Source organism: Schistocerca gregaria, chromosome 1 (genome assembly GCF_023897955.1).
Source record: "Schistocerca gregaria isolate iqSchGreg1 chromosome 1, iqSchGreg1.2, whole genome shotgun sequence".
NCBI classification, from domain to species: Eukaryota; Metazoa; Arthropoda; class Insecta; order Orthoptera; family Acrididae; genus Schistocerca; species Schistocerca gregaria.
Window position 1 is genome coordinate 1,057,093,357 of NC_064920.1, and position 15,696 is coordinate 1,057,109,052.

At 42.8% G+C, this 15,696-nt stretch overlaps 1 protein-coding gene across 1 annotated transcript in view; it reads right to left on the reverse strand.

Moving 5' to 3' along the window:
• LOC126281049 (retinal dehydrogenase 2-like) overlaps positions 1 to 1,928 on the reverse strand; it is a 76,112-nt gene extending 74,184 nt beyond the window's left edge. The window contains exon 1 of the mRNA XM_049979812.1: positions 1,821 to 1,928. Within this exon, the coding sequence (XP_049835769.1) occupies positions 1,821 to 1,856 (36 nt within the window). The 5' untranslated portion in view covers positions 1,857 to 1,928. The remainder of the gene's footprint in view (positions 1 to 1,820) is intronic.
• Positions 1,929 to 15,696: the final 13,768 nt, after the last annotated feature.

A 15,696-nucleotide genomic window follows, 5' to 3' on the forward strand; every position in this document is an offset into this window, starting at 1 on the left:
CTCGTATGTCTTATTGAGCTGCTCTAATCTCAAACATAGTAGTGCCTACAGAATAATGTGAAATAGATGCACTCCTTTAAGTTCAGTTCTCACTGACGCGTCTCCTATAATGCTTTTTAGGACATCGGCAGTTTTCAGTTTACTCTTTGTGTTATATGTTATTCTGTGGTTGTCAAGAATTCATATGCGTGTAATTATAATAGTGCATGTAGTGATTTTCGTTAAATAAAATTTTATTTCACAAAATTTTTTCACGTTACTTATGCGGTACTAAAAACGCTCAACCAAATGTATGGGCCCAAGACGTCTCATAAATGTTAAACATAGAAGTAGTGCGTGGAAATCCAGAGTCAGTAAAGTTACGTAAGTGCCGACTTTCTTTTTTACTTTATTTTCGTCAGTTGATTGCTCGAACATACAGACCGCCGTTTATTTTACCGTTCAGGCCTAAAATGAGTATTACAACCTCATCTAGACTCCCAGTATTTGAAAAGTTGCTTGGAAAATTATTCGACGGAAATCTGAAGTGGAAGCGTAATTTATCCACGGCGAAGTGTGGGTTGTTAAAGAGAACCTTCCTTCGATTGCTACGAAACTGGGCGATTTTTGGAAGAAAATAAATTCGCATTCCTGGATTGTACTCTTTGTGGACAAGACAAATTATGCCCACATATGGGATACGAATACGGCAACAAAAACTTGAACAGTCCTGGAAAAGAGCGCTTAAGAGTCTAGCCTGCTTAGAACACAAAGCACAACCAAATTAGGTAATTCCAAGTAGGTAGACGAATACTGCAATAGAATCATAACGCCCGCTTTTAAATTAAATGAAATGGAGTACCCAGCGAGTGAAGAGCTCATCGGAACTTTTCTCCTGGCTGGATTACCCGATCGTTATCAACCTATGATTATGGCACTTGAAAACAGTGGCGCACGTAGCACCAGAGATTCTAATTAAGTAAAACTATTACAAGATGTCAAACCTGAAGTCATACAGAAGACATTACTAAATGGTACAAGTGCAACAAACAGAACCATACTGCAAAATCTGGTTCTGGCAAGAGCGAAAAAGGAGGGAGCTCATCAAAAAATAACGATGAAGATAACGTAACCAGGAAACAGTCTGACCACAAGAAAGCCTTTCTTGCAGCTGACCCTTAACAGTCACAAGAAAGGGAGGTGTGTTATTTAGATTATTGTACCTCGATTGTGCGACTGACGATGGAGAGGAGCTCCATAATACCAAACCACGTAAAGCTCAGCGATCAGCATATTAGGTGATGGCTTAATAGCAGAGACCTCTAGATGTTTCCATCTGGCCTATGCTGTAGAGCAGTAGAAGCAGAATCATCTGACGTTCTTTACATCTCAAAATCTACCGTTAATTTGCTCTCAGTTAGTAAAACTGTAAGCAAAGGGCAGTAAGTATTGTTTAATAAAAAGGGTCGACTTATCTGCGAGCTAGAAGGTGAACTAATTGCCAGAATATAGCCTAAGAATGTTATGTATTGTTTGAATACAGGTAAAATAAGTAAGGGAGTGATTGTACAGTTGAACTTCCCATTACGAGTCGATGTCAGTTTAAGGGGACGTGTGGGATTTGTAAATTGATATTGACAGTTTTCTGTTTGCTCCTTGTTGTTTCTGTTACCCTGTGGTCGTCAAGCATTTACATGTGTGCAGACACAGTAGTGCACGTACTGACTTTCGTTTAATAAAACATTCTGTCATAAAGTTTTCACGCTAAGTGAATTCAAAATGCTCTCGACTGAATATTGTTATTTTTGTTACTTAAAGTGATTCCAAATGGTGCACATTACCTGTGTGTATTTGAGTGCTGGAGCTTTGTCAGCCATGATGGATAATGAAGGAAGGTGGGACAAAGACTGTCACAAATCGGCACAACCTGGCAAGAGGGAGGCGTACTGACTGCAGCCAGATTTCTTGCCTATTTTATAAAACACTTGGAGTTACGTAACGCCAGTGACAAGCATCATAAAGATAAAAAGAAGTCGGTTCAAAGATAAGTAAACTCTACGTCTGATAGGCCTACAGAGAGAAGTAATAACAAGACACAATGCGTCACAGATGAAGGTCAGCTGCGACTTTTTTCGTCTTTATATGAATTCCACAAGTCACCGTACGATGCATGGCGAAGGTCATGCAGCAAGTATGGGCAACCTTAGGCGACCCGTGGACCTAATTCACAAACGTATTTAGGGGCGAGGGGGCAGTCCTCTTTGAAAACTTCAAAAATCAATTTTTTGTGCTCAGGATGTTCTCTGGGATGTCTATTGTAGAGTTCGTCCAAAGTTCTCCAGAAATTCCGTTATCGAGTGACAAGGCGATTTGTGAAGTGCATTGGCGCCGGACGGATACGCCAGATACCGACGAAACTGGTGACCCTTTTAGTTTGACATGTTATCGCTTGACTTGTCGGAACGATGCTTCGGATGTTAGACTCAAAACGCCGACGGAAGTTTTAACGGTTGCGCCTGGTCTCGGGAAACCGTTCACAGTGGGAAAAAATGTAGACATCGCGGCCATTGTGGCAGTATCTAACTTCAACGTCGGCCTAACAGGTATTTTGGAAATTATGAAAGTACAAGGACTTGTTACAGCCTGTTACAGCTTCTGCACAAATGCGAGCGAAACGCGTATCGCGCAGAGTAGCATTTAACAGTAACTGCCAAAGAGGCCCACAGGACCACCACGGCCTCGAAAAAGATGGAGGAGGTCCTCAGTTTGGATCTGGAAGGATTGCTGTATGGTCCACGGATCGCTGATTAGATGTATGACTAACCTAACTAAAAAAAAAATTAACCAAAAACTGAAAAAAACTTTTTTCTCGAAACCGTGTATTTCAGATTGGCGGGAAACATAACTTTAGAATAGTATGCACCATCTTGATCACATTTTAGTGCCGGCATTCTAAATTGAGTTCTCTGTCACCTTTCGCAGTCGTTTTGCGATATCTTCAGAAGTTTATTTTCGGTGCAAGCTTTTTTTCCTACGAAATAAATGATATTTTGTTCAATGTCTCAGCATATTAATATTTTCAGTAATTATTCTAAGTATGCTGGTAGCAAATATACTGAAAATGACTTATACATAATTATTAGGAGAGATACAGGAATTCATGTCGATGACCAATATTATGAATGCAAGGAGTCCTTCCACCCGGTACAGTGGGTACAGGGAGCGTCCGATATGGAAGCAAAAATGATATGTTAAAGATAAAAGTATAAGGAATATAACTATATCATCAGATTTAATAGGCTATTACTTTTTATTTTTAATTCAAACAAAAATTGCAAGTATCACCTGCACTACTGGCCATTAAAATTGCTACACCAAGCAGAAATGCAGATGATGAACGGGTATTCATTTGACAAATATATTATACTAGAACTGACACGTGATTACATTTTCACACAATTTGGTTGCATAGATCCTGAGAAATCAATACCCAGAACAACCACCGCTGGCCGTAATAATGGCCTGGATACACCTGAGCATTGAGTCAAACAGAGCTTGGATGGCATGTACAGGTACAGCTGCCCTTGCAGCTTCAACACGATACCACAGTTCATCAAGAGTAGTGATTGGCGTATTGTGACGAGCCAGTTGCTCGGCCACCATTGACTAGACGTTTTCAATTGGTGAGAGATCTGGAGAATGTGCTGGCCAGGGCACCAGTCGAACACTTTCTGTATCCAGAAAGACCCGTACAGGACCTGCAACATGTGGTCGTGCATTATCCTGCTGAAATGTAGGGTTTCACAGGGATCGAATGAAGGGTAGAGCCACGGGTCGTAACACATCTGAACTGAAACGTCCACTGTTCAAGATGCCGTCAATGAGAACAAGAGGTAACGGAGACGTGTAACCAATGGCACCCCATACCATCACGCCAGGTGATACGCCAGTATGGCGATGACGAATACACGCTTCCAATGTGCGTTCACCACGCTGTCGCCTAACAGGGATGCGACCATCATGATGCTGTAAACAGAATCTGGATTCTTCCGAAAAAATGACGTTTTGCCATTCGGGCACCCAGATTCGTCCTTGAGTACACCATCGCAAGCGCTCCTGTCTGTGATGCAGCGTCAAGGGTAACAGCAGCCATGGTCTCCGAACTGATAGTCTATGCTGCTGCAAACGTCGTCGAACTGTTCGTGCAGATGGCTGTTCTCTTGCAAATGTCCCCATCTGTTGGATCAGGGATCGAGACGTGGCTGCACAATCCGTTACAGCCCTGTGGATAAGATGCCTGTCATCTCGACTGTTAGTGATACGAGGCCTTTGGGATCCAGCACGGCGTTCCGTATTACCCTCCTGAACCCACTGATTCCATATTCTGCTAACAGTCATTGGATTTCGACCAACGCGAACAGCAATGTCGCGATATAATAAACCACAATCGCGATAGGCTACAATCCTACCTTCATCAAAGTTGGAAACGTGATGGTGCGCACTTCTCCTCCTTACACGAGGCATCACAACAACGAACAGCAATGTCGCGATATAATAAACCACAATCGCGATAGGCTACAATCCGACCTTCATCAAAGTTGGAAACGTGATGGTGCGCACTTCTCCTCCTTACACGAGGCATCACAACAACGTTTCACCAGGGAACGCCCGTCAACTGCTGTTTCTGTACGAGAAATCGGTTGGAAACTTTCCTCATGTGAGCACGTTGTAGGTGTCGCCACCGGCGCCAACCTTGTGTGAAGGCCCTGAAAAGCTAATCATTTGCATATCGCAGCATCTTCTTCCTGTCGGTTAAACTTCGCGTCTGTAGCACGTCATCTTCGTGGTGTAGCGATTTTAATGGCCATTAGTGTATTTTTCAGATGTTCAGAGACGAGCCCTCGCACGTCGACAGCACACTCCAAGCGTATAAAGTCAAAACTATAGGGTGCGTGACGTGGACGTCATACGGATACGCGCCGATACGAATGGCATCCATTTCCCGATCGCCACACCAACAAATTATGCCTCAAAACATGCGTTTCTGATAGCCTACTCATTTTATGTTCACCTCATCTTTAGATGTTTACACTTATACACATCGTGAGCATTGTTTCTTTATTTAAAACAAAAGCGATCTTAAAACTTCCGCTGCAAAATTGTGCAACGCCGTTAGTAAAGAAACAATGCAAACGATACGTAAATAAACGTGAACATCTGAAGATGACGTACCAGACATCCTGAAATGTCATCATGGAAATATAAACACGTATAACAGCAATTGTCTGCAGCTAATTCATAATAAATTACCTTTAATGCCAACGATGCTGTGTTCTAATATTTCCACATCTGACGGGAATTACTTACTAGCGCTAACATGAGAAAGAATAGAAAAACAAAATACGGCAATGAAATAGGCAATGCCAGTTGGCAAGCAATTTGTCATTTTTAGCCACAGGCAGGTGATTCGAGTGTTTGTGGATATTAACACATTAGATTTCAAACAATAGCAGCAAGCAACTTAAAATACTTGACAAAAATACTTTTGATGACTGGTGGCATAGGCAAGGGTTGTTTCTGTAACACTAAATAAATTAAGCCATCATTACTTTGTTCATTTTAAAAATTTTGAAGTCTAAATCGCTTGAACTTAGCATGCATCGTTTGTATTATACGTATTGTGCACAAGACAAATAATAAAAATGTGAACAACGCTCAACACGAGAATATTTTGGTCAGCGTCAGTACTGTTCAATATCTCTGGTATTGACAATACAACAATAGTCACCTTCAGACGGTCATCATATTGACGTATTGACAGTAACATTGAACGTGTGAAGGTCCGTTAACATCCGCGTAACGTTTCTACCATACTTCCTACATCGCTTAAAGGTAGTGAACGGTTTGCCCCACTCCCTACGCGCACGAGAAAAAAAGGGCCACAACTTCGAGCTCAGACTATTTCTGAAATCCAGCGACGGCGATATGGCATTATGCGTGCACGGAGTTAGCAGGTCTTTCACTGATCTGCGCCATGAGGTGTAAAACCTGAGGCGACCCGAGCGTCGGCGGAAATATCCTAAAATGCGTCCTGGGTGTGATACAATAAATTCTTTCGCGGACCCGACTGAAACCAACTGCGGGCCGGATTGCGCAACCCGTGGTATACACAGTGATTCCGTGATGATGTTACAGACTTCCAGGGATAACGGAGAAGGGCAAATGTATCAATATGAGGTAATTAGGTAAGGGACGCTGGTCGGGTTATAAGCGAAAATCGTTCTGGTACTTCTGACAGTGGACGTCTTCTACTGGAATCCTCTTGTTCTCCTTATTTTGGGAGGAAGTAATATGAACCAAAGAAGAGAAAATCGATTAGTAAAAATGGGCTCTAAAATGTGTACTTGAGAGATTTGAGCACTTGTTCAGTACAAAAGTTGTGTTTCATAGTAGAGAAGTGCTCATAGCTCTTAGGCTAAGCCCAAATTGAGACGTGTATAGCACGTGTGACATGATACGACACTACAGGGCGGCACGCACATTCCGCCAAGTCGTGCTGGCCCAGGGCATATTGCGACGCGTACACCATACTTGGCACGCGCCGACTGGCAACGGTCTGCGCTGACAGAACCGAAGCCCGCGCAACCTGTTATCTTTCTCAAACGATTTTACAGAAACTATTCACTGAAAATATTTAATTTTCGCCTTACTTGTAGCGTTATATGTCAGTTCCGTGGCGAAGTGCCCGTCATCTCACCGATGGTCTTGCTTATTGTGATGTACACATTTTAGTAAGAGACTACGCAAAATTCAAAAAGCTTGCAACGAAAATTAGATTGCGTTTAGATTTTGCGTTTAGTACGTATTAAACCATATGTTGCTGAATATGAAATTTAGCTAACATATTGAAGTTTTGTTTAGACTTGGGAGGAGGTCTCTATCTGTCCCCGATCTGAAGAAAATGTATCCTATGTAGCGCATTCACTCCAGATCTGATGCACACGGGAATGAAATATTCTTACATCCCTCGTATCTCCTAAACCGCTCGAAACGTCGAAACGAGATTTTGGCGAGTGATGGTACACAAGAAGGAAAGTACTTTGCCAGTTCGTTGTTGTTGTTGTTGTTGTGGTCTTTAGTCCCAAAAATGGTTTGATGCAGCTCTCCATGCTACCCTATCCTGTGCAAGCTTCTTCATCTCCCAGTACTTACTGCAACCTACATCCATCTGAATCTCCTTAGTGTATTCATCTCTTGGTCTCCCTCTACGATTTTTACCCGCCACGCTGCCCTCCAATGCTAAATTTGTGCTCCCTTGATGCCTCAAAACATATCCTACCAACTGGTCCCTTCTTCTTGTCAAGTTGTGCCACAAGCTCCTCTCCTCGCCAATTCTATTCAATACCTCCTCATTAGTTATGTGATCTACCGATCTAATCTTCAGCATTCTTTTGTAGCACCACATTTCGAAAGCTTCCATTCTCTTCTTGTCCAAACTATTTATCGTCCATGTTTCACTTTCATACATGGCTACACTCCATACAAATACTTTCAGAAACGACTTCCTGACACTTAAATCTATACTTCTTCAGAAACGCTTTCCTTGCCATTGCCAGTCTACATTTTGTATCTTCTCTACTTCAACCATAATGAGTTATTTTGCTCCCCAGATAGCAAAACTCCTTTACTACGTTAAGTGTCTCATTTCCTAATCTAATTCCCTCAGCATCACCCGACTTAATTCGACTACATTCCATTATGCTCGTTTTGCTTTTGTTGATGTTCCTCTTAAATCCTCCGTTCGAGACACTGTCCATTACGTTGAACTGCTTTTCCAAGTCCTTTGCTGTCGGTGACAGAATTACAATGTCATCGGCGAACCTCAGAGTTTTTATTTCTTCTCCATGGATTTTAATACCTATTTCGAATTTTTCTTTTGTTTCCTTTAGTGCTTGCTCAATATGTAGATTGAATAACATCGGGAGGTTTCGAGGTTCGAGTCCTCCCTCGAGCATGGGTGTGTGTTTGTCCTTAGGATAATTTAAGTTAAGTAGCGTGTAAGCTTAGGGACTGATGACCTTAGCAGTTAAGTCCCATAAGATTTCTCACACATTTGAACATTTTTTGAATAACATTGGGGAGAGGCTACAACCCTGTCTCACTCCCTTCCCAACCACTGCTTCCCTTTCATGTCCCTCGACTCTTATAACTGCCATCTGGTTTCTGTACAAATTGTAAATAGCCTCTCGCTCCCTGTATTTTACCGCTGCCACCTTTAGAATTTGAAACAGAGTATTCCAGTCAACAATGTCAAAAGCTTTCTCTAAGTCTACAAATGCTAGAAACGTAGGTTTGCCTTTCCTTAATCTTTCTTCTAAGATAAGTCGTAAGATCAGTATTGCCTCACGTGTTCCAATATTTCTACGGAATCCATACTGATCCTCCCCGAGGTCGGCTTCTACCAGTTTTTCCATTCGTCTGTAAACAATTCGTGTTAGTATTTTGCAGCTGTGACTTATTAAACTGATAGTCCGGTAATTTTCACATTTGTCAAGACCTGCTTTCTTTGTGATTGGAATTATTATATTCTTCTTGAAGTCTGAGGGTATTTCGCCTGTTTCATACATCTTGCTCACCAGATGGTAGAGTTTTGCCAGGACTGGCTCTCCCAAGGCCGTCAGTAGTTCCAATGGAATGTTGTCTACTTCGGGGGCCTTGTTTCAACTCAGATGTTTCAGGGCTCTGTCAAACTCTTCACACAGTATCGTATCTCCCATTTCATCTCCATGTACATTCTCTTCCATTTCCATAATATTGTCCTCAAGTACATCGTCCTTGTACAGACCCTCTATATACTCCTTCCACCTCTCTGCTTTCCCTTCTTTGCTTAGAACTGGGTTTCCATCTGAGCTCTTGATATTCATACAAGTGGCTTTCTTTCCTCCAAAGGTCCCTTTAATTTTCCTGTAGGCAGTATCTATTTTGCCCCTAGTGAGATAAGCCTCTACATCCTTACATTTGTCCTCTAGCCATCCCTGCTTAGCCATTTTGCACTTCCTGTTGATCTCATTTTTGAGACGTTTGTATTCCTTTTTGCCTGTTTCATTTACTGCATTTTTATATTTTCTCCTTTCATCAATTAAGTTCAATATTTCTTCTGTTACCCAAGGATTTCTACTAGCCCTCATCTTTTTACGTACTTGATCCTCTGCTGGCTTCACTACGTCCTCCCTCAGAGCTACCCATTCTTCTTCTACTGTATTTCTTTCCCCCATTCCTGTCAATTGTTCCCTTATACTCTCTCTGGAACTCTGTACAACCTCTGGTCCTTTCAGTTTATCCAGGTCCCATCTCCTTAACTTCCCACCTTTTTGCAGTTTCTTCAGTTTTAATCTACAGTTCATAACCAATAGATTGTGGTCAGAATCCACATCTGCCCCTAGAAATGTCTTACAATTTAGAACCTGGTTCCTAAATCTCTGTCTTACCATTATATAAGCAATCTGATACCTTCTAGTATCTCCAGGATTCTTCCTTGTATACAAACTTCTTTTATGATTCTTGAACCAAGTGTTAGGTATGATTAAGTTATGCTCTGTCCAAAATTCTACCAAACGGCTTCCTCTTTCATTTCTTACGCCCAATCCATATTCACCTACTATTTTTCCTTGTCTCCCTTTGCCTACTCTCGAATTACAGTCACCCATTACTATTAAATTTTCGTCTCCTTCACTACCTGAAAAAAAATTTTTTTTTCATCATACATTTCATCAATTTCTTCATCAACTGCAGAGCTAGTTGGCAAATAAACTTGTACTACTGTAGTAGGCGTGGGCTTCATGTCTATCTTGGCCACAATAATGCGTTCACTATGCTGTTTGTAGTAGCTTAACCGCACTCCTATTTTTTTTATTCATTATTAAACCTACTCCTTCATTACCTCCATTTGATTTTGTATTTATAGCCCTGTATTCATCTGACCAAAAGTCTTGTTTCTCCTGCCACCAAACTTCACTAATTGCCACTGTATCTAAATTTAACCTATCCATTTCCCTTTTTAAATTTTCTAACCTACCTGCCCTATTAAGGGATCTGACATTCCACGCTCCGATCCGTAGTACGCCAGTTTTCTTTCTCCTGATAACGACGTCCTCTTGAGTAGTTCCCGCCTGGAGATCCGAATGGGGGACTATTTTACCTCCGGAATATTTTACCCAAGAGGACGCCATCATCATTTAACCATACAGTAAAGCTGCATGCTCTCGGGAAAAATGACGGCTGTAGTTTCCCCTTGCTTTCAGCCGTTCGCAGTACGAGCACAGCAAGGCCGTTTTGGTTAGTGTTACAAGGTCAGATCAGTCAATCATCCAGACTGTTGCCCCTGCAACTACTGAAAAGGCTGCTGCCCCTCTTCAGGAACCACACGTTTATCAGGCCTCTCAACAGATATCCCTCTGTTGTGGTTGCACGTACGGTACGGCTATCTGTATCGCTGAGGCACGCAAGCCTCCCCACCAACGTCAAGGTCCACGGTTCATTGGGCGGGGGGGGGGGGGGGGGGGGCAGTTCGTAAACACACTGAACTTTCTTATCTACGACGATATATCAGAAGTACTTCCTGTTTTATTTTTCCATTCCAGCACTCTGGTCGCCAGTTACTTGTTTAATGAGACACTCTGTTTCAGAATTCTGTCACAATAGCTGCTGCAAAAAAGAGTTCGTGCAAAAGAAGTACTATCAAACCTGTCAACAAGAGAAATGTGGCCGTTACTAGTAAATTGTGATGCTCCTTCGAATGAAAAACGGTTAACAAACCACACAAACATACATCGCCAATTCTGTTGACATTTTGGTTGAATCTCATAACCCATCGTATTTTTTACACTGTGCGACTGGAATGCAAACTTACCAAAGGATTTTATTCATTTTCTTCTCTGAGCAGTATCAAAGTTTTGATGAACGTACTCTTCAGGCGGAATGACACGCACATACCAGATGCTGGTTACTCTCTACGTCTTGCCAAACTGACAATGCGCGATTCGCGGATAAAATAGTTGTTATTGATAGAAGTAAACAATTGGTATGTGGCACAACACAATGGTCAGTGTATCGTCAGCAGCTGAGAATAATGCCCGCAACAGGAATGCGGAAGCTAGTCAAGTGTGCTTAATCAGAAGAGGTATTCACGTCGTTCGAAAAACATTGCTCATTTTGTCAGCAATACACTTCAACAAATTAAATATATCATATCACCACACTCTTTCACGATACTCACACTTTCGTAATAATACCAGCCCCTACTTCATTTGTGTAGCCTGTTGTATAATTAGTTTATTAATGCTGATAGTGTGTATGTGACCACTGAAATGCTTTTTCACGTCGCGACGATCCGATTAAAACATTGTTATTCATGAGGGCTTCTCGACTTTTTCTAGCTTGCAGTAGAAATGTGCTGTCCACATGTACGTAGTATAATGTCTCTCATTACATCCATATCCAAATAATGATAGTGAAACTTGTGTACTTCATATATCGGACACTTTTGACCAGGAGCACAAGGGGGTCATACGTGTGAAAATTACGCCTTTTCAACTTTTTGTAACAGATTGTTGAGATACTCCAGCATAACAGGCAGCAAGTATACAGGGTGGACCATTGGTCGTGACCGGGCCAAATATCTAACGAAATAAGCGTCAAACAAAAAAACTACAAAGAACGAAACAAGTCTAGCTTGAAGGGGGAACCCAGATGGCGCTATGGTTTGCCCGCGAGATGGCGCTGTCATAGGTCAACCAGACATCAACTGCGTTTTTTTTAAAATAGGAACCCCCATTTTTTATTACATATTCGTGTCGCCCGTAAAGAAATATGAATGTTTTAGTTGGACCACTGTTTTCGCTTTGTGATAAATGACGCTGTGATAGCCACAAACATATGGTTCACAATTTTAGACGAACAGTTGGTAACAGGTAGGTTTTTTAAATTAAAATACTGAGCGTTGGTACGTTTGAACATTTTATTTCGGTTTCCCAATGTGATACATTTACCTTTGTGAACTTATCATTTCTCAGAATGCATGCTGTTACAACGTGATTAACTGTAAATACCACATTAATGTAATAAGTGCTCAAAATGATGTCCGTCAACCTCAATGCATTTGGCAATACGTGTAACGACATTCCCCTCAACAGCGAGTAGTTCGCCTTCAGTAATGTTCACACATGCATTGACAATGAGCTGACGCATGTTGTCAGACATTGTCGGTGCATCACGATAGCAAATATCCTCCAACTTTCCCCACAGAAAGAAATCCCGGGACGTCAGATCCGGTGAACGTGCGGACCATGGTATGGTGCTTCGACGACCAATCCGCCTGTCATGAAATATGCTTTTCAATACCGCTTCGACCGCACGCGGGCTATGTGCCGGACATCCATCATGTTGGAAGTACATCGCCAATCTGTCATGCAGTGAAACATCTTGTTGTAACATCGATAGAACATTACGTAGGAAATCAGCATACATTGCACCATTTAGATTGCCATCGATAAAATGGGGGTCAATTGTCCTTTCTCCCATAATGCCAGCACAATACATTAACCAACCAAGGTCGCAGCCGTCGTGAATATCCGTTGCCCAATAGTGAATATTAAGCCGGTTTACGTTACCGCTTTTGGTGAATGACGCTTCGTAGCCAAATAGAATGGGTGCAAAAAATCTGTCATCGTCCCGTAATTTCTCTTGTGCCCAGTGGCAGAATTGTACACGACGTTCAAAGTCGTCGCCGTGCAATTCCTGGTGCGTAGAAATGTGGCACATCGATGTTGATGTAGCATTCTCAACACTGACGTTTTTGATATTCCCGATTCTCGCACATTTTTTCTGCTACTGATGTGCAGATTAGCCGCGACAACAGCTAAAACACCTACTTGGGGATCATTATTTGTTACAAATCGTGGTTGACGTTTCACATGTGGCTGAACACTTCCAGTTTACTTAAATAATGTAACTATCCGGCGAACGGTCCGGACACTTGGATGATGTTGTCCAGGACACGTAGCAGCATACGCCTGTTGGGCATTTTTATCACAATAGCCATACATCAACACGATATCGTCCTTTTCCGCAATTGGTAAACGATCCATTTTAGCACGGGTAATGTATCACGAAGCAAATACCGTCCGCACTGGCGGAATGTTACGTTTATACGTTTGTGACTATTACAGCGCCATCTATCACAAAACGAAAAAAGTGGTCCGACTAAAAGATTCGTATTTCTTTTCGTACTACGCGAATATTTAATAAAAAAATGGGGGTTCTTATTTTAAAAAACGCAGTTAATATCCGTTTTACCTATGACAGCGCCATCTAGGGGGGCAACAGTAAGCGTCATCTGGTTTCCCCCTTCAAGCTAGACGAGTTTCGTTCTTTGTAGTTTTTTCGTTTGATGCTTATTTCGCGAGATATTTGACCCGGTCACTATCAATGGACCACCCTGCATAACCTTGTTTTACTTTCCTGCCTTGTTTCTAGATCACCGGTTTTTATAATATTCCTTACTTCCTTATTCAGTACCTCTTACGTTCTGAAAACATCGTGGAGGCAAAAGATATACTCCCAATAGCTAATGGTTTACCAGTTATTGAACTGTGCATTGTTCTTGACAAAAGAATAAACAGACAAAGAGTATATTGATAGGTGTAACTGATAACTAATATGTATTAACGAAAAGAAATGGAGCGCTTAAACGGCGAAAAATGAAAAGTACTCAGTGACAATAAAACTCAGTATACCGTAAGGCTGATTATTTGCAAGGGCAATACATATACATCCACTGACCATATGGCCATGCCGAAGTGAGCGTATGGCAGGACTGCCTTTACGCTCCCGCCTCCCCCCTACCGCAGTGCTCGTGTGACGAGCGGCGCGAGAAACTGTGCCTCAACCTCAACGCCGCGCGACCTGGCGTAGGCGCGTGTCGCATCCCAGTCGCGTCGCGTCGCAATTTGCGCGCCACACGCTATACGCGTCTCAATTTGCGACAAGCCTAAAATGGTAGGGCCGGCCATACTTCTATCGGGCCGAGTGTGCGTGCCCTGGTTCCGCCTGTATCTCTTTCGTTCGTTGCTTTCCGGAAGTACTCGGTACAGCGCGACACTTGATTTTCTATTGCGGTGCGAAATTTTTCGTTCGGCACAACTTTCTTCATTTCGGCAGAATCGTGGTGTCAACGGTGATTATCCATCGCTATTTGATCGTAATATGAAGGACGTTCACAGGTCCGGTGGATGTTTGGACAAAAACAGGCAGTCTGGCGATCCACCGTCACAAGTCTTTAAATGGGAATGACAGAGGAGAGGGATGAGAATTCTCAATGTTAATTATGTAGTCTCACAAGTAGTGGATACTGAAAATTCGCTACGAATCGATATTGTAATACCACGCAGAGAGACTTTAAAGATGTACACTACTGGCCATTAAAATTGCTACACCAAGAAGAAATGCAGATGATAAACGGGTACTCATTGGACAAATATATTGTACTAGAACTGACATGTGATTACATTTTCACGCAATTTGGGTGCATAGATCCTGAGAAATCAGTACCCAGAACAACCACTCTGGCCGTAACAACGGTCTTGATACACCTGGGCATTGAGCCAAACAGAGCTTGGATGGCGTGTACAGGTACAGCTGCCTATGCAACTTCAACACGATACCACAGTTCAGCAAGAGTAGTGACTGGCGTATTGTGACGAGCCAGGTGCTCGGCCACCATTGACCAGACGTTTTGAATTGGCGAGAGATCTGGAGAATGTGCTGGCCAGGGCACCAGTCGAACATTTTCTGTATCCAGAAAGGCCCGTACAGAACCTGCAACATGCGGTAGTGTATTATCCTGCCGAATTGTAGGGCTTCGCAGGGATCGAATGAAGGGTAGAGCCACGGGTCGTAACACATCTGAAATGTAACGTCCACTGTTCAAAGTGCCGTCAGTGCGAACAAGAGGTAACGGAGACGTGTAACCAATGGCATACCATACCGTCAAGCTGAGTGATACGCCAGTATGGCGGTGAACAATGTGTGTTCACCGCGATGTCGCCAGACACGGATGCGACCATCATAATGCTGTAAACAGAACCTGGATTCTTCCGAAAAAATGACGTTTTGCCATTCGTGCATCCTGGTTCGTCGTCGAGTACACCATCGCAGGCGCTCCTGTCTGTAATGCAGCGTCAAAGGTAACTGCAGCCATGGTCTCCGAGCTGATAGCCCATGCTGCTGCAAACGTTGTCGAACTGTTCGCACAGAAGGTTGTTGTCTTGCAAACGCCCCCATCTGTTGACTCAGGAATCGAGACGTGCCTGCACGATCCGTTACAGCCATGCGGATAAGATGCCTGTCATCTCGACTGCAAGTGATACGAGGCCGTTGGGATCCAGCACGGCGTTTCGTATTACCCTCCTGAACCCACCGATTCCATATTCTGCTAACAGTCATTGGATCTCGACCAACGCGCGCAGCAATGTCGCGATACGATAAACCGCAATCGCAATCCACAATCCGACCTTTATCAAAGTCGGAAACGTGATGGTACGCATTTCTCCTCCTTACACGAGGCATCACAATAACGTTTCACCAGGCAACGCCGGTCAACTGCTGTTTGTGTATGACAAATCGGTTGGAAACTTTCGTCATGTCACCACGTTGTAGGTG